The sequence below is a fragment of the Callorhinus ursinus genome, unplaced genomic scaffold (genome assembly GCF_003265705.2).
Source record: "Callorhinus ursinus isolate GAN/ISIS: 27379988/994484 unplaced genomic scaffold, GSC_fseal_2.0 scaffold41, whole genome shotgun sequence".
Taxonomy (NCBI): domain Eukaryota; kingdom Metazoa; phylum Chordata; class Mammalia; order Carnivora; family Otariidae; genus Callorhinus; species Callorhinus ursinus.
This window is the reverse complement of record NW_027397103.1, coordinates 5,171,757-5,191,191: the sequence shown is the minus strand read 5'-3', so window position 1 is coordinate 5,191,191 and position 19,435 is coordinate 5,171,757. Positions and strand designations below refer to the sequence as shown.

At 49.5% G+C, this 19,435-nt stretch overlaps 1 protein-coding gene across 4 annotated transcripts in view; it reads left to right on the top strand.

The window, feature by feature from the left end:
- Positions 1–18,159, top strand: part of RNFT2 (ring finger protein, transmembrane 2) — a 68,637-nt gene extending 50,478 nt beyond the window's left edge. For 3 of the 4 annotated variants that reach the window (XM_073881060.1, XM_073881056.1, XM_073881057.1), the window contains 4 exons: positions 5,251–5,400; positions 6,631–6,696; positions 6,831–6,932; positions 10,522–10,944. In XM_073881060.1, coding sequence (XP_073737161.1) covers positions 5,251–5,400; positions 6,631–6,696; positions 6,831–6,932; positions 10,522–10,698 — 495 coding nt within the window. In that variant the 3' untranslated portion in view covers positions 10,699–10,944. Of the gene's footprint in view, positions 1–5,250; positions 5,401–6,630; positions 6,697–6,830; positions 6,933–10,521; positions 10,945–15,260 lie in introns of those variants that run through there. The other variant, XM_073881059.1, reaches the window with a different exon arrangement.
- Positions 18,160–19,435: the final 1,276 nt, after the last annotated feature.

Below are 19,435 nucleotides of genomic sequence, written 5' to 3'. Positions count from 1 at the left end.
ACAGGAGCGCCGGATGTAACTAAGGACTTGGGGAAGTCTTTCCAGAGCACGTGACAGTTAGCTGACGCCTGGACAGTGAATAGGTATTAGCTCACTCTCCAGAGAGCAGGGGACGGTGTTCCATCTGCAGAGGAAGAGCTTGGTCTGTATACTGAAGAAACTGAAGGAAGGGCCAAGAAGCTGGTACTTCTAGGGATGTGTTGGAGTTCCCACCATGGTTTGACTTCTCCAGGTTCTGACGTTTTAGACCGGGGTTGGCAAGCCATAGGCCACAAATCAAATATACCCTGATACCTGTTTTTGTAAATAAAGTTTTCTGGGAACTTTAGCCAGGCCTGTGTGTTTACCTGTTGCCTATAGCTGATTTTGTGCTATAAAAGCAGAGGGGAATAGTTGTGACAGAAACTGTATGACCCACAAAGCCAAAGTATTCACGATCTAGCCTTTTGCCAAAAAACGTTGCCAACCCTTGATCTAGACCCGCTTGTGGGCAAGTAGGAAGCTTGGGGCCTGGACCAGGGAACTCGCCCACAGCTAGTGGAACCTGACAATTGGGGATCCAAAGACAGTGACCAAGGCTGAATAAAAGCAGTGGTAAGAAGGGGGTGGTTGACAGGATCTGACCCCAGGCTGTCTGGCTCTTGAGGCTGCACCCCTAACAGCCAAGCCAGGCTGGTTGGGCAAGATTTGCCTGAGAGACGGGGCGCCTGGGTGGCTCAGTCGGTTAAGCGTCTGCCTTCGGCTCAGGTCATGATCTCAGGGTCCTGGGATCGAGCTGGCGTTGGGCTCCCTGCTCAGTGGGGAGCCTGCTTCTCCCTCTCCCCCTGCTTGTGCTCTCTCGCTTGCTCGCTCTCTCTCTCAAATAAATAAATAAAATCTTTAAAAAAAAAAGATTTGCCTGAGAGGGGCCAGCAGGGTCTGTCCCCATAGTTAGCCAGATGCCAGCCAACAGGGGTTTCCAGAGACACAGGGACATAGGACCTTTCATGAGGTGGTCATGTCCTCCCCCACCTTGAGGCCAGGCAGACAGAGTAGGAGGCTGCCTACCAAGATGGCATGGGGCCACTGTCTGTTCTGTCACTTTTGAGCTTCTAGAACACCTGTTCTTCCTCATCCTCCCCACATTTCCTTCATCATTCTGCTTCTCACTTATCCACTAAAACAGTGCTTCTCAAACTTGAATATGTACCCAGATCACCTGGGAAACTGGTTAAATTATAGGTTCTGTTTCAGCAGGTCCAGGGTGAGGTGTGAGATTCTGCGTTTCTAACAAGCTCCTCAACAGTGCTGAGGCAGATGGTCCAGGGACCACACTTTGAGTAGCAAGCGTTTCAAGATCAGCTTGGATGATACCTTCTCTGAGGTCTTAGAAGGATTTACCTAATCACTTCTCCGCTCCACTCCCACCCCATACCTCAGCTCTGGGGCCCCCTAGTGCTCAGCTCTAGCCAAGTTGTACCACACTATATTAAAATAATTTGTCTAGTGTCTATCTTACTCATTAGGTAGTGAGCTCCCTGAGAACAGGGACAAGGTCTTAATCATGTTAGTATCACCAGAGCCTCGTGCTGTGTCTGGTAAGTAGTGGCTGTCCAGTAATGGAAGGTGGCGGGAGGGACATCAATGAATAGGAGGGAAAGTAGGAGGGAGGGAAAGAAGGATGGATACATCGATGGATGCATGGATGAGAGAGAAGGAGGTGAGGAAGAAAGGAAAGGAGCATTCTCTGGAGGTTCACTGAATTCAAGGAGGAGCGACAAAAGCAAGTTAGGTTGGACATTGGGAGAGACTGGGCTGTTGGCGCAGAATGAGATGGAACATTCAATAGTTGAGCGACCCTGGGTGAGGGCAGTTGAGAGCATGGGGCCTCTGAGACTGAGGTGGTGCAGGAAAACAAAGCTCACAACATGGGTATTCAGCAGAGCCCGGGGCCTGCTGTCAGGACATGGACAGAGCTTGAGCAGCCTTAGCCATCTACTGAGCTGCTATACCATTGTTCCTGCTCCCACCACACCATTGGCTTATAAAACAAGCATGGCGGCCATCCCCCACATCTCTGCTCCCCAGTCACCTCCACCTTCCCACAGGCTGCAGAGGGAACCAGCATTCCCCTCTGGGGGATATGTCCAGGGGCCAGGTCAGGGACTGGTGGGAGTCTGGAGGGGATAGAGGGCCCTTACAACAGGGGCGCAGCCAAATCGCCACAAAGGTCAGGCATTGGGGTGAGTGGACAACTGGATGCCCCTCCTTGGTCCTTAGCAGATGTGGGCACATCTGCTTCAAGGGGCCCCCTTCCTAGGCCTATCAAGATGGAATATAGCAAGGTAGACAGAAAGTCTCTATTCTCATCCCAGTCATCACCCATTCAATGGATAGGCAACGTGTTTTTATAACCTTTTTTCCCCTCGAATGTAAATATATCATATGCTCAGTACAAAAAAAAAAAAAAAAGAGAGAGAGAAAACAATGGAAAAGGCAGGAAAACACACAAAAAAATAAATATTTCTGTGTTTATGGGGCACATTTCCACTCAGAACTATTATTTGAGTATTTCCTTGAGTCAATAGATATCCTTCACCAGGATGGTTTTTTTACCTTTCCATTTTGAAATTTTAGATTTAAAGAAAAGTTGCAAGGGGAGCCTGGGTGGCTCAGTTGGTTAAGTGTCTGCCTTCGGCTCAGGTCATGATCCCAGGGTCCTGGGATCGAGCCCCGCATCGGGCTCCCTGCTCCGCGGGAGGCCTGCTTCTCCCTCTCCCACTCCCCCTGCTTGTGTTCCCTCTCTCGCTGTGTCTTTCTCTATCAAATAAATAAATTTTTAAAAAATCTTTAAAAAAAAGTTGCAAAAATAGTACAGAGAGTCGCGCCACATACCGTTCCCCCAGGTCCCCCTAATGTTAACATCTAGTATGACCACAGTACAATTAGCAAAGCCAAGAAATTAACATCATTGCCATTACTTTTAACGAAAACTACAGACCTTACCAGATTTTGCCAGTTGTCCCACTAACGTCTCTTTCATAGTCCAGAGATTATCGAATCCAAGATCCCACATTGCCTTCATCTGTCATATCTCCTTAATCCTCTCCGACCTGACAGTTCCTTGATCTTGTCTTTGTCTTTTGTGACCTTGACACTTTTGAAGAGTGCTGGACATTTCTTTTGCAGAATGACCCTCCATTTGGATGTGTCTCTTATTAGTTCATGGCTCAGTTCAGGTTTTATACATTGTTGACCAGAATAACCACGGAGGTGATAACTATGTTCCTCTCAGTCCATCACGTCAGGGGGTCCAGGCTGTCCATATAACTTACTGCTGGGGGTGTAAACCTTGATCACTTGGTTAACATGATATGTGCTGGGTTTCTTCACAGTCAAGTTGCTGTTTTTCAGAATAATGTCTGAATGGCTGTACGGCTTTCCATTATAGATCTCCACCATAACCAGACCCTCTTGTTGTACATTTATTTACTTGTGTCTGTTTGTACTGTTACAAAGAATACTGCAGTGACCATTCTTACACATCTCAGCACATATCCTGGATTATTTTGTTTGGATGAATTCCTAAAAATAGAATTGCTGGAGCAAATGCTATTCACATTTTTAAGGCTATGCGGTGCCTGAGGCAGGGATGGTTGCTTCTCTCTCTGTTTGTTTGTTTGTTTGTTTGTTTGTTTGAATCAGCTTTATTGAGGTGTAATTTAAATACCAAAAATGTGCAGATTTGAAGTGTATATTTCAATGAGTTTTTTTATTAAAGATTTTATTTATTCATTTGTCAGAGAGAGAGAGAGAGCACAAGCAGGGGGAACGGCAGGCAGAGGGAGAGGGAGAAGCAGGCTCCCTGCTGAGCAAGGAGCCTGATGCGGGTCTCAATCCCAGGACCCTGGGATCATGACCTGAGCCAAAGGCAGATGCTTAACCGACTGAGCCACCCAGGCATCCCTATTTCAATGAGTTTTGGCAGATATATACATTTGTGGAACTACCATCCCAATCACATTATAAAATACCTCTATCACTCCCCAAAATTCCTTGATGCCCCTTATAGTCAGTCCTCCTCACCCCAGGCAACCACTGATCTGATTTCTCTCACAACAGGTTAACGTATTCCAGGATTTCATATAAATGAGATTTGTACAATATATATTCTCTTATAACCGTCTCCTTCGATTGGACATAATGCGTGTGAGACTCACCCACATTGTTGTGTATATCTGTCATCTGGTCCATTTTTATTGCCGAGTGGTATCCTATTGTATAAATATACAACAATTTGTTTATCCATTCTTCCACCGATAGACTTTTGGGCTGTTTCCAGCTTGGAGGTATTATGAATAGAATTGCTATATGATCATTTGCATATAAGCAGACATATTTTCATTTCTCTGGGGTCCATACATAGAAGTGGAGTTGCTGGGTCATAAGTAGGTACATGTTTAAATTTATTAGACATAACAGAGTGGGGTTATTTTCATCTCATTTTATAGCTCAGGCTACAGAAAGCTGGAGGGACTTGTCCAAGGGCAAAGGGAGGAAGGGAAATAGAATTGGTTGAGTACTGCTCCATGCCAGGCACAGTGCTAGATGCTCTCTGTGAATCTTCAGAGCAACCTATAAGATAGGAGTTGTGGTTCCCATTCTGTAGATGAGGAAGCTGGGGCCCATGAGCTTGCAGCAATGCAAGCTTCAAACCCAGCCCCATCTGAATCCCAAATGCATCTCCTTTGCTCAGATGTCCCCCTGCCTCCTTGCAGACTGTAGGTGGTGGAGCTGGGAAGGAGAACGCATATCCCCCTCCACCTTTAGGCCTACCCTTACTTGCTTCCTGTTGTCCATCCAGCCCATGCCCCAGAGGCCGGCCCCCCGTGATGCCTGGGTCAGCCCTCGAGACAAGAGCAATCTGTGTGTGGGGCCAGGGACGGTGCCCCCAATGCCACAACAGGCACCAGGGAGTGACCCACACTCCAACCCTCCAACAGAAGTGTCCAGTTTCTCCCTCCCTGAAATGTGATCCTCAGAGCTTTGCTCCTCGGCGCTGGTGGGCAGTGGGTGAGGGCGGCAGGCAGGGGCCACGTCTCCCCGGCCATATCGCAAACCCATTAGGAGCAGGTCTGAGTGCTTTCCAAAGCTGATTAATGGCCTGCCTGTGACCTGGAACGTCATTACTGCCCAGGCTGGGGGACCCCCGGCTGGGTCCTTTGGGTCCTTTACAGCTAATAATAATTGATGCTCTCTGTGTGGTTGCAGGGAAAGTTCTATCTGGTCATCGAGGAGTTGAGCCAGCTGTTCCGATCGCTTGTCCCCATCCAGCTGTGGTATAAATACATTATGGGAGATGACTCCTCCAACAGCTACTTCCTAGGAGGGGTCCTGATTGTTCTCTACAGCCTCTGCAAGGTGAGGTGGGCTGGGGGCTGGGGGGCTGGCCTGAGGAAGGTCCACTCATTTGCTGGGCCTTGGGGGCAAATGGGGAGCTTGGAACCTTTTTTTTTTTTTTTTTTTTTTTAAGGGAGGTAAAATGCACACAACACAAAATGAACCACTAACCATCTTACGGTGTGCAGCTCTGTTGCATTGATCAGGTACACAGGGCTGTACCACCCCCACCATCTAGTTCCAAGACATTTTCATCACCCCAAAAAGAAACCCTGTACCCATTAAGCTGTCCCTCCCCATTCCTGCCCACTACCCTCCCCCAGCCACTGGCAACCACCAGTCTGCTGTCTCTATGGACTTGCCTATTGTGGACATTTCACATAAATGGAATCCTCCACTATGTGGTCTTCTGTGGCCGGCTTCTTTCACTTAGCATCATGTTTCCAAAGTTCATCCACATGGTGGCATATATCAATACTTCATTCCTTTTTGCAGTTAAATCCACCCTAATTTCTTGCCCATAAAGCTCACCAGATACTCTCCCTTCACATATTTCCATTATTACTCCTGTATTTATGGGCGAGGAGATGGGGGCTCAGAGAGAAGCAACTTGCCCAGCGTCACTGGGCTAAAGACAACAGAGCGGGTGTCAAACCTGGGCAGCCTGCTTCCAGGGCCCAGAGCTCTTACCCATAGACGACACTGCCCCCTGACACTTGTTTCCATTCCTGGGTGCGAATCAGGGTTTTCCCCCCTAACCATAAACACATTCTCCTCTTTCTTCTCCCTTCTCTGTTTCTGGCTCTAGAGAATCCTGGGGGAATGTGTTCTTCCCTTCCCTTTTTCCCAGCAGGACTAGCCGGGCCATCCATGCCCTGTAAACCACTGGGGCTTCTCTTGCCTGCTGATTCTGATCGACTGGCAGTACCTCACTGGGGTGCTGGCTGGGCTCAGAAGCAGAGTGCTGTGATCAATTAGCAATGCCTGTGCTGGGCTTGGCACGGGGAAGAGGCAGGATGTATGTCATGTATTTGCTATCCTGGCCCAGCTAGCAAGGGAGCCTATCGACATAAGACAGCAAGACAAATGCGAAGCAAAACTGAGGGGAATGAGGAGCTCCGAATGGGATAGAGTGTCCTAAAAACATTCGTCTTCAAAGATGAGGGATCGGTGGGGGTTGATCGGGAGTGGTGAGAGAGATCCTAAACAACCCTGGGAGACTTTTCAGCCATCACTCCCCTCTCTTTTCAGTCATTCGACATCTGTGGTCGTGTGGGCGGAGTTAGGAAAGCTCTGAAGCTTCTCTGCACCTCTCAGGTGAGCAGATTTCAAATGGCCCCCACTGAAGGCAAAAGAACCAGGTGCTGGAAAGGTTTCTCACAGCACTCCTGAGGGCATTGCTCCGGTGAGGGTCCACAGCTGGCCTTATGTCTCTCCCCTCCCTCAAACAGAATTACGGCGTCCGGGCCACTGGGCAACAGTGCACGGAAGCTGGCGATATCTGTGCCATCTGCCAGGCTGAGTTCCGGGAGCCTCTGATCCTCATGTGCCAGGTGAGCAGGGCTGGGCAGAGCCATCAGGGGACGGAGGCTGGGGGACCTCTGGGGCCGTGTCCCGAGCAGAAGTCCCATGCGCCTCTCCCCTGACCAAACCTCGGGGCTCTGGGATGGGTCTTTGGGAACAGCGTGGTCAAGACTGGAGTCAGATCAGACCTGGGGTTCAGATCTCAGCTCTGCCTCTTCCTAGGTGGATGGTCCTGGGCAGGTTCCTTCCCCTCTCTGAGCCCTGGATTTATCAGTCAAGCGTCAAAAATGAAAAATTCAGTATGGTGTAGTCAGAATCGTCCGCGTGGGAATCCCAGCAGCACTCTGGACCCTGCAAGGGTGGATCACTCCCTCTCCCTGAGCCTTGGTTTTTCTCGTGTATAAAATGGACATCATAATACCTACCTCATAGAGCTATGATTATGATTAAATGAGATCATCGATGAAAGAGCTAAATTGGAATTAGTCATCCATAAAAATGGCTCTTGTTAAAATTCTTATCATCACTGTAATTACTATTACCGTTTGTTTTCGTTATTAATTGTGGGCCACCAACCCATAGCAGTAAGTACTGGTTACTCTCTTTTAGCTCCCTAAACGTACTCCTCCTCCTGACATCAGGGGCTAAGATATCAGTTCAGCAGATGTATATGAGGCAAAGCATCCTATCAGATACCGGGGAGGGGAGACAGAGGGCACACAGACCCTGTTCCCTGCTCTAGCAGCCCACGGCCTCCTTGGGGAGACAGGCACATACATAAATAACTATGAAACAAGGCAGGCAGTCATAAGTGCTGTGTAAGAGAGATTCATGCAGGATCCTGGGGGACCAGGACAGAGAGCGATGACTTCCAGGCTGGGAAGGCTTTTTGCAGGAGGCACAGCCTGAACACTGGTAAGAATGGGAGCACGGATGCTCCCCTGTTCGGCAACCACCACCCCCTACGCCTGGGGGTCAGAGGGCAGGAGGGGAGGTCCTTTTTTGGCATCAGCAAATTTTTTTTTTTTTTTTTTTTTTTTTGGGCTGTTTGGGGGAATGCTAGGAAGTTCCTTTTTTTTTTTTGCATCTTATTTATTTTTAAATTGAGAATATGTTTGCATGACTCAAAATTCGAACTGAGGATCTCATGAGTTGGGAGTCATGGGGGGTTTGTGCAGCGTGGGACCTGGGTTGGAGCCTGGAACCGAGAAAGGACATGAGTAGGAAAACCGGTTTGAGGTAATCCAGATAGTTTTTGGGGTTCGGTAGTTAGTCATGAATCAGTGGGGTTTTGGCTTTGATGTAAAAGTAAGGCAAGTAAAACAAGCTGATGATATTGGGGGAATTGAAACTTAGGGGGCTAACCGAGGATTCTCTGCACTAGCTTTGCAACATTTATGTAAGTCTAAAATTATTCCAAAATTAAAAGTTTATTTTTTTAAAGATACAGAGAGGAAAACAGTGACTGGCCTCCTACCCTCCCCCCAGCTCCCTGGTTTCCTTTATATCTTCAGAGAGATGCTTTATAGAATTAAAACACTATATGTACACACACAAACACACACACACACACACACACACACACACGTACACATGTCATTTTTCAGAAAGACCTCTGTTGTAGCATATTCTCCCCAAGCTGTGTTCTGCATCTTTCGTCTTTGACTAGAAACTCTGTCTTAAGAGATTGCCCCTTCTTTGCATATTGTCCCCCTTTGGGGATGGACCACCGTTGGTTTTATCATTCCCCTATGGATGGGCATTTAGTAGCTTATAATTTTCTCTAATTACAATGGTGGCTGTCCTGAGAGGTCAGAAGTGGGGAGATCTACAGCACCTACCTGGGCCCATCGAGTGAACTGAATGAGTTGATGCCAGTGAAGCATTTAGTGCTATGCCTGGCACGTGGTCGGGGTTCAATCCCTATCGGCTCTTATTGGCACGCATTCCATTTCACACATGTGCAAGCTCTTGGTAAGGATAAATTCCTAGTGGTGGAATTACAAGGTCAGAGGGTATCCAGTTTTGACAGATATTGCTAAATTGCCCTTCATAAAGCGTATATCCGTTTACGCTCCCAGTGCGGAGTGCAACCCGACCTCTTGCTCCCCTCGCTTACCAACACACTGCGCGTTCCAACCTTTTCTGAGCCTGGCCAACCTGACAGGTGACAAACGTGATCTCGGTGCAGTTTGAATTTCCATTTCCCTAATTATGAGCACACTTGAGCATCTTTTCATATGGTTCAGAGCCATCTATATAGCCTTCTCCATGGCAGCGATTACTTGAACATGATGTCAAGGTGAAAGTCTTGCTTCTTCCTTTCTGGCAATCTCTCCCAGCCTTTGTGTGTCTGCTTCTCTCCCATTCCTCTCCTGGTGTCACAGCGTCTTCCCAAAGCTGGATTCAAATTCCTGGGAGGGTTGTCCCAGATCTAGGAGCACCGGCCACATACGGCGGTGGTCGGAGCCCACAGTCCTGGCCAAGCCAGGCTCGCTCTGCTGCCGGGAGCTGGGCCTGGACTGCCAGAGACAACTTCCGGAGGCAACAGGGCCTCGTTCATTCCTGAGCACTTTGAATGAATGAATGAGCCAAGTGTTTCTTCCTCAGCGTCTTCCCTGACTCTGCTTCCCGGGACTAGCTGGTGCTCCCAGCGGTATGGCCTCAGTGATCCTTGTGTTTTTCCTTCATAGCAGTTATCCCAGTTGTCATCTACTTAATCAGGCAACTGGTTGTGTAAGGTCTGTCTCCTCTTTGCCAAAGCATTGGCAAACTTGAGAGTGGTGACTGACTGTGTCTATCTTGTTAGCATGAGAATCGTACTGACCCAGTAAATATCGAATGGATGGATGGATGGATGGATGGTTGGGATGGAGATGGATGGTAGCCAGGCGAACAGGTGGATAGATGAGTACCAAGGTGCATGGATAGAGGTATAGTGTGTGGGTGACTGAATGAATGGAAAAATTGTTGGACACCTGGGTGGGTGAGTAGGTGGGTAGATGGGGGGAATGGCTGGGTAGATGAATGAATGGGTACATGGGGGGAATGGATGGGTAGATGAATGAATGGGTAGATGGGGGGGATGGATGGGTAGATGAATGAATGGGTAGATGGATGGATGGTTGGATAGATGAACAAGACAGATGAATGAGTGGATAGATGAAGAGCCCACCAGGCTAAAAGAACGTCCTATCTCTCCTTCAAAGGGACATCAAATTAAGCACAGTGTGTCATACACACATGACCCGCCTCCCTCCCTGACCCCCCCATCTGAGCCTGGGAAACAGACTGTCAATGGAAGCTGGTCAGGCAGACCCTGGGCGTGCCCAGAGGTTAGAGCTCTCCACTCAGACAGATGCATTTGCCCAGCTAGTCACTCCCCACGTATCTCTGGCATGCCTCCTGCCAGGCGATGGGGCATCAAGGAAAGGGCACTTTGAACACAGAGTCAGAAACTTGGCTTATTTAAAAGATTTCTTTCCAAAGAGAAAAGTCAGAGTGCAATTGGCTCTTGGTCACTATGAGTTTGTTTTGTTTTGAATATTGATAATGTAAAGGAAAGAGGGCAGGAGAATGATGACTCCTGTTGATTTTGTGCTGTTTCCATCCTTCCAGACACCTTGTGGGCAAACAGTGGCCCTCTATTACAGGGACAGAGGTGGGCTCAGCAAGGAGAAAGGACAGACTTGCCTGAGGCCCCCCTGCTCCTCAGCAGCAAAACCAGATTCCAGCCCAGAGCCCTGGATTCCAGAGGCCAGGACCTTTCCCCCAGGATGCGGCCTCTTGCTCTGAGATGTCCTCAAGGCTGCATTAAAAGATTAGAGCCCTTTGCCCGGAAATTCCTAGGAGCATGCTGTGCCCTGCGCAGCTCAGCCTGTGTGCATCACCTCCAGGGAATAAACGAACAGCCGAGCTGGGATCACACTCAGCACCTCTGCTGACTCCTCCATCCATGCATTTACACGTCAGGTGCTTTCTGAGCACCCACAGCATCCCAGCACTAACTTTGCAACTCCTAGCAACATGTTTCTTTGCGGCACTGACCCCCCATGTCCTCTGTCACCCAGGAACGAAAATGCTTGCCCTGAGCGGCTCGCAGGCTCTTCGATACAGTCGAATGAGATGACGTGTATTCTGTGCGTGGGTTCTGAAAAGCATAGCATGTTATGCCAATACTCAGTGTAAGTGTTTAATTCTAAATCTAGACAAAGCTGGCTGGGTGTATGTGATTCAAGAGGATCTGTGGTTAGGGCTGTGTGTGTGTGTGTGTGTGTGTGTGTGTGTGTGTGTGTCCCTTATCTGATAGTAGCCCCACTTTCAGTAGTGTCATTTTCACAATCGAGTGCTATAAACATCTCCATGTGTGACCAGTATAAATAGAATGTGATGGGTTAGAGTATTTGCTATGGAGGCAGACACCTCTTGTATCAGTTACCCATTGCTGCCTAACAAATGACCCCAACACTCCGTGGCTGAAAGCAACTAGCATTTATCATCTTATAGTTTGCATGAGTCAGCAATCCAGCAACCCAGCACAGCTGGGTCCCCTGCTTCAGAGTCTCTCCCAGGCTGCAGTCAGGACACCAGCCAGGGTACCATGGGGAAGGATCTGCCTCCAGGCTCAGTCATGTGTGGGTGGCAGGATTCAGTTCCTCGTGGGCTGTAGGACCAAGGGCCTCTGTTCCTCACTGGCTGGTGTGGCCAAAAGCTACCCCGGCTTCCTTGTCACACTGACTTCATCAGAACGAACATGTGAGAAGCCCAAGAAAGAGTGTGAGCAAGAGGGAAGGCCCCATCTGCTGTAACCTAATCTCAGAAGTGACATCCCATCCTCTTTACTGTATTCCATTGGCTTGAAGCAAGTCACTAAGCATAGCCGCACTCAGGGGGAGGGGAAGGGCCACACAGGATGTGAATCCCAGGAGGAGGAGATCACTGGGAGTCATAATCAAAGTCAGCCTACCGTGTCCCTGAAGTTGAATTCCAGCCTCACTGCTTAGCAGCTGTGTGCCCTTGCAATGGTGGGTCTCCCTCTCCGAGTCTCGCTGGTCTGGGAGCTGTCGTGAGACTGGATGTAAAGGACGTGAGCGGTGCCTAGCACAGCATTTGTGCTCAATGACAGAGAGGGCCCATGATCATTACCTGTACTCTTCACCTGAACAGTCCGCCCAGACCTGGCCTGGCTGCTTCCTTGTTTCTCAGCTCACACCGAACACCAAATGCTGGGCTGGGAGCTGCCCCTCATCCAGAGCCTCCTCCCTCACATGGGGGTTTAGCTTCTGTGCTTGTGGGGGCTCTTGTCCCCAGCCCTCACTTTACCCACCTGCTCCGAATCTTTGAGCAAGACTTGGGGAGTCTGGATGGAATTCAGGGGGAGGGGAGGGTGGCCCATCTGACCCCAGGGGCTCCTCACCCGCCTCTGTGCTCCAGGATGCACAGCCAGGGAACCATTAATGACCCGGTGCCACCTGCCTTCCCCACTGACCATAAACCCACCCGATCCTACACTTCCCAGCCCAGAAGGGGCCCCTTCTGGCCAGAAGGGAGAGGCCAGGTCTTAACCATGCTGGTATCTCCAAAATCTCCCACCTGACCTACCCAGGAAGGCATTCCTTTGTCAGCTACATCTACAGAGTCCCTACTCTGTGCAGGCTCGGGGCTGGGCTATGGGAACACAACCGCAGTCACTGCCCTCATGAAGTTTACCACCCAAATGACAGGGCAAATGGTAAATGAGCAGTTAGAAGAGTGGTTCTCAAAGTGTGGCCCAGGTACCCCCTGGTTTCATTTTCATGTGCTTGTGTAGTCTTGGTTTCAATTTCTAATACGGGAAATATAGACAGATTTGACCCACATATACAAAAGCTCTTTGAGATCATCAGTGATTTTTTAAGACTGTAAAGGGGTCTTGGGACCAAAACATTTGAGAACCACTGAGTGAGACGTGCGAAAGCCTCAGGGAATGTTTTTTTGAACATTTTTTGAACATCCAGGGAAGGAATGAAAAGCTGGCTCATTTCCCGTTCACCTGACTCAGGTATTGAGTTTCCCGTGATCAGGGCTTGTGTTGCTTTCTTCTCCGTAAGTACCTCCTTTTCCCGGGGAACAAGGTTAAGTCTCATTCGTTCGTTGAGCAGACACTTCCTGAGCATCTGCCACGTGCTCAGAACCATGTTGGGAGGGTGGTCCCTGCCCTCCCGAAGCCCTTAATGCAGTGAACAAGACAGATGAGTTTACAGATCATTCCAGAGGCGTGCATGTGATGCCACGAGAGACACCCTCCCCAGGAGGAACCTGGAAGGGGAAGGGACAGTCAGCACTTAGACTTGCAGGAAACAGTGAGGCATGGAGGGTGGGGGACGTCACAGAGGGCACCATTATGCAGGGCCTTGAGTGACCTGGGTGGGAGTCCAAGAAGCTGCTGGTCCTGCTGACCGCTGGGTCCTGCCCTCCAGACCACGGTGAGAGTCCAGGCACAGCCTTCAAGGTTCTGTGTGGCCTGCTCACCTCCTGCCGCCCACTCCCCATGCTCTCCTGCTGTAGCCACATTGGGCATCCTTGAGTGCCTCAGTGCTGTTCCCACCTCAGGAGCCTGGCACAGCTGCTCCCGTCTGCCTGGAATGCTCTGTCCTATCCCCTCCCTTCACCCATTCAACTGCTGAACATCCTTCAGGCCTTAACACAAGCGTGCCCCCCTCCAGGAAGCCTTCCTGGACTACCCGCTGCATCAGACTGGTCCCCTGTTGCATAGAGCATCATGGAGTTCTCCTTTAGAACACTGTTTACAGTTAGGCACCTACTGCACACCGTGCTAGGAGTGGGTTTACAAGAAGCTTACAGCCTGGCATGGAGGAACAGATAATAAACAATAAATAGATATAATGTAATAATAACTCCTACTGTATAATAGCCAACATTGACAACACACTTACTATTGACCAGGCATTGTTCTAAGTGCCTTTTTAATTTTTTAAACTTTTTAAGAAACATTGTATTGGGATTTTCATATTACCATTTTAAATTATCGGTTTTATTTTGAAAAATTTCAAAGCCACAGAGCAAAAGGATAGTAGAATGAACACCCTTTTACCTGTCATCTGGATTCACTAATCATTAACATTTTCCATTTGCCTTTTCTTGATGTAACTGTCTTCCCCCCCCTTGCCGGTTCAGAATAAGTTGGTGACATTTTGATTCTTCATCCGAAAATATTACAGTGTTCGCCTTTGAAGAACAAGGACGTTCTCTCCCATACTGCAATTCCACCATCACACCCAGGAAATTTAAAATTGATGTAAAATATTATCTAATATATGGTATATATCCAGATTTCTCCACCTGTCTTCAAAATATCCTGCACAGCTAGGGTTTTCCCCCCATCCAGGCTCCAACTGAGAATTGTACACTGCCTTTGACTGTTATGTTGAAGCACTTTTAATGTGAAGCAATCTTGTTATGAGTGGAGTACTCTTAGCAGCATTTTGGGGGCCCCTGGCTGACTCAGTCAGTAGAGCATGTGACTCTTGATCTTGAGGTCCTGAGTTTAAGCCCCACGTTGGGCATTGAGCTTACTTAGAAGAAGGGGGGATTCCCTCCACTTCCTCCTGACCGTCTCCCATTTTACAGATGAGGAAACTGAGGCATTGGGAGGCTGAGTCACTTGTCCAAGTGATATGGCCAGAAAGTAGTAGAACTCATTGATATTTCCAGTCTCCCTGCCTTTCTCTTAACTCCTGAGCTCTGTTCTCAACAGAGCTCAACACATCAACTAAAGGCATCTTTTTAAAATGCAAATCCTGTTCAGGTCACTCCTCTGCTCAAAGCCCTACCAAGGCTCCCCACTTCTTTCTGAATAAAAGCCAAAGGCCTCCTGTTGCTCACAGAGCCCTATGCAATCTGTATCCCTCCATCGCTTCTCTGACCTCATCCCCCACCTCCCACCCTCCAGCCCCAGGCTCAGCTGCACAGCAGACATACTCCTGCCTCAGGACCTTTGCACAAGCCATTCCCTCTGCCTGTAGCAGTCTTTCCCAGAGATCCTCAAGGCTCAGTCTTCACCCAAATGTCAGTATTTCAGTGAAAGTCCTTCTGGTACCCCTTGCTGAACACAGCAGCCCTCCCAAGCACTCCCTAGCCCCTTCCCCCAGGCTTTTCTTCTCAGCACTTATCACTGATGTACTCTACATTTTGGAGATTCATGGGGCCAGTCATCTCCCCAAGTAGAGTGAAAGCTCCATGAGGGCAGGGGCCGTCTGTTTTGTTCACTGCTGTGTCCCCAGCTCCTGGGACTGAGGCCGGCACATAGGAGACACTCGCTGCAGTGTCCCCAATCGTCCTGCTTGCTGTCCCCACAGCACGTGTTCTGCGAAGAGTGCCTCTGCCTCTGGCTGGACCGGGAGCGCACCTGCCCGCTCTGCCGCTCAGTTGCCGTGGATACCCTGCGCTGCTGGAAGGACGGGGCCACTTCGGCACACTTCCAGGTGTATTAGGGCTGAGGGACGAGGAATCCCAGCTCCCAGGCACACTGTGGGAGCCGATGGATGGCCCACGTGATTGGGTCCGGCTCTGCGGACTTCCTGGAACACAGGCCTCAATCATTTACGATCGTGCCTCCTGCCTTTCTCCACCTCCTTCCCTAAAGCCAGACCCCTGTCCTCCCGACCTTCACCTTCCTCTTCCGTTCTGTGGCACAGTGTGTGCGTCCCTGGTGCGGCCGTTCTTCCCCTATAAGCCTCCTGACTCAGATCTGGCCTCCTCCCGCGTGGGTCTCCTGCCCCCTCCAAGGGAAGGGACCGGTGATAGACAGGTCCTGCCTGGTGTTATTTTAACTCTTGGTGACCTGATGCTGCGCCCCGGAAAGGGCCTGGACATCACTGCCTCTCCCCAGGCGGTGCAGGTCTGCAGATTAGAATCACTGTGGAGCATTTCCCAAATACAAGTGCCGGGCCTCACCTTGTCCTTGCAATAATAGAGCGTACCAAGCCCATCGTGCCAGCTAAGCATCCTGCTTGGATGACCTCTTGTAATCCTCTCAACAGCCCTGGGGTGGAGGTCCTGTTGTTTCCTCTGTTTTACAGAGGAGGAAACTGAGGCACGGAGCTCCATGTGGTAACTTCCCCAGGGGCACCCAGCTAGCAGGGGTGGACCCTCTGTCTGGCTTCAGAGTCCACCCTCTCAACCACCATGCTCACCCGCTGCTCAGACACTGCGGGCGTGGGGCCCAGCAGACATGGCTTTTTAGGCGCACGAGAGGTGATTCTGATGCCCATCCGTGGCCCAGGTGCATAGCACATTTGGTTTGGGCCCCACTGAGGATGCCAACAGGGAGCGCTGGCTCTGGAAATCGAGCTGTGGCTCAATTCGTGGAAAGAGTTGGTCTTTAAAATTGCAATTTTGCTGGGCTCTGGCTGGGATGCTCAATCGCATTTGGGTATCAGGAATGGCCAGCTTTGGTCCCGATGCCGATATCACTGGGTCACCACACCTGTCTTCATTTCTGTCCTCCGCCTTCTGCTCTTCTCCTGTCCCTCACTTGGGTCTCAGCTTGTCTACAGTGCCTGTGGCCATCACCTTCTCCCCTGGTGGCCCTGAGAGCAAAATGAATGATCCACATTACAGGTTTTTCCACAAGCCAGGGTGGTGGCATAGAATGCAGTAGCAGTCAGGGTGTCTGTAATCTCTATAGCAGAGCTGCTGATCTCTATAACAGAACAGCTTCTCCACCTGTGAGACCCTCCCTGCTTTGAATGTGGGACAAGATGGGACAGGTGATCACTTAGAAGCTTCTGGAATCTTGCCTGCCCCTAACCCTCTCCCCACTCTGTTCACTCACTGTCAACCCCTGCACAATGGGCTGGTGCCAGTGGCTTTACACAGAAATCAGTCTTGTGGCTCGTGAGCAGATTAACAACAAAGCCCCAGCAGAAATGGTGGGAGACTGGCTGCCACCTTGCTCTCGGCCAGTAATAACAAGCCCACCCCATCCCTAGTAGTTTCAGGACGTTTGCCCCCATGTGCTATCAAGCCAGGGCCTTTTCCTTTGCCTGACATCCCTGGCTCTTTCCTGGTACCCAGCAAGACATCTCTTCCAGGGCAGCGTGGCATCTTTCAAGCTCTGTTACTATGGCAATGGCTACGATGGTACAATCCCACTTGCCTGGATAATCAAGTCGGAAGGGGAAGCGGAGGGAAATGGGGCCGGGTGGATGCGGCTGTTCTGGTCCCCCTGCCTTGAGGAAGAACCAAAGGGAAGCAACAGGAGCTTCTTTGGCTGGTTTTTATCAGAAAGATCACCCTGCCTGCAGATGCCATCAAAGAGACACAAGAAATCGGAGCTGGGGAAGATTTATTAACATGCTAGCTTGTGACAGAGCGGAATTCTGATTCCAAACTCTGCATGACTTTGGGAAGTCACTTCACCTCCCCACAGCCATCTCCAGGATGATGAAACCTTGTGTATTATCTGCTGGAGCCAGGGACACTAACAATGTAGAGTAGTGGGGAAGGCACCTGTGGTTTTGCCAGTTTTACTCATGCCACCAAAAAAAGAGAGAAAAGAAACCCACACATCTCTAACAATCTTCAAATAATGAGCCATGCCTCTGGCGTTATAAACAGTGTCACAAGTGGGGGATACTTGGGGGCAGGTGGGATGATTTCATTCAGGATTTTACTTATTCATTCCCTGCCCTCTGGGGGAAAGTTCCATCTGGAGGTTTTCTTTTGGATGGGAGGAACTTCTGCCCTAAGGAGAAACAGCGGCCAGTGGAGAGTCTCCCAAACATTAGGCTGCATAGGTTCCCCACCACGAGGGTAAAAGCAGCCAAGGGTTGTCACTGGGAAAGAAGAACATTCTCCATTGCCCATCCTGGCTCTGCAACTCCTTTGTTATAAGCAGGATTGATAGCATATTGTGTTGGAGTATCCTGCTCTTATTTTATGATTCACTGTCTCAAGTTCCTGAAACTCTTCGAAATGGCCCTCTTAGTGTAAAAGATCTTGGGCATAATAAATGTGAGAATAAAAAGGCAAGCTTTGGACCTGGATGGAACAGGCTCATTACCTTCATAAGAGGAGAACGTGAGAGATGCCTGGAGGCACCAAGCGCCTAAGACTTTGGGTTGGAAAGAGGACATGTAAAGTGAGTCCTGGAATCTCTTAGTAATTTTGCTCTGGGCTGAACAGAGCTGTCTTCGGCATTTTTAATGTTCCCTTAAGTTCCCTTCTGCCAATAAATATCATCTGTCGATGAAACTTGGGTTCATGGTCTTGAGTCTGTTTGCCTCTTGAAGCCGGGTGGGACTGTTGGAGGAGAAAAGCTGAGAAGCACTTCATGTGGTGGGTGGTTGTCTGCTATTGGTTTCCCCCCCAAGCTGATCCATTGAGTTGCACATGCTTTATTAAGGAAGTGCTCCGAGAAGAAACCAAACCAGAGGGTGACTTTCAGAGAAGTCCCGGCTCCGCATGGCCCCTCTGAGCTCTAGAACATCAGCTGCATTTCAGAGTTTGTCCCACCCTGGGGTTTTTTTTACTCACACACTATCAATCCTTGGAATATGGGTTGCTGGTTGAGGAGGCCCCGAGTCTCTGATGGTGCCAGGTGCCACAAAGCACACGAAGGAGCGGGATGGGGATGCAGAACTGGTAGAAAGGCTCAGAAGGGATCTGGGCAGGTGACCCGCAGGGCCCACCACAGTGGTTAACCAGACGACAGATCCAGAATGTACATGCCAGTGATTCAAGACGGGTTTGCCTGGGTGCCAGATTATGATGGGTATTTTAAAATGTCAATTAATAGCATTAGGTGACAACTCATGCTTCTCGGGACATTGTTATGAAACCAGTCACAGAAACACTGTTGGACAGAACTTTTTGGTTGCAATTATTTGAAAACCAACTCAGCGTGGCTTAAGTAAGAGAAAGACTTTATTTGGCTCATGTAACAATGTGGGCCTCGAGTATAGCTGGATTCAGGGGCTCTGGTGATATTAGAATCCTGTCTTTCCACCCCTCAATTCTGTTTTCCTCTGAGACAGTTTCATTTCCAGGCGGTCACATCCCATGTGGCAGTAAGAGGTCCTCCAAAAGCTCTATACTCATGTTCTACCAGCTTACCAACCCCAGCAAAGAGCTTCTGCTTCCCCAAAGCTCCAGCATGAGTCCTGAGGTAGACTTGTTAGTTTGGCCCCAAACCAGTCCCTTTAGCCTTTGGGACTTGAAGCCCTGCTGGTCAGGCCTACATCAGGTGTTGAACCCTGGCAGTGGGGACAGAGCTGGGTTAGGATAGGGTCAATGCCTCTAAGTCACATGGACTGAGAGTGCGGAAGGGGTGGGTCCCCAAGGCAAAAGAAAGCATCTATTATCTAGAAAAACAACCTGTCCTCAGCCCACCATTCTTAGGAAAAGACTCCAACTTACTTGATCGCTCAGAGCATCTTAGACCAGGTGAATGTAGGTGAAAGAGAGACCCATGTACCCATGGTTGGAGACCTAGGTCTGCACGGCCATTGGCTTATCTGCATGGCACCAT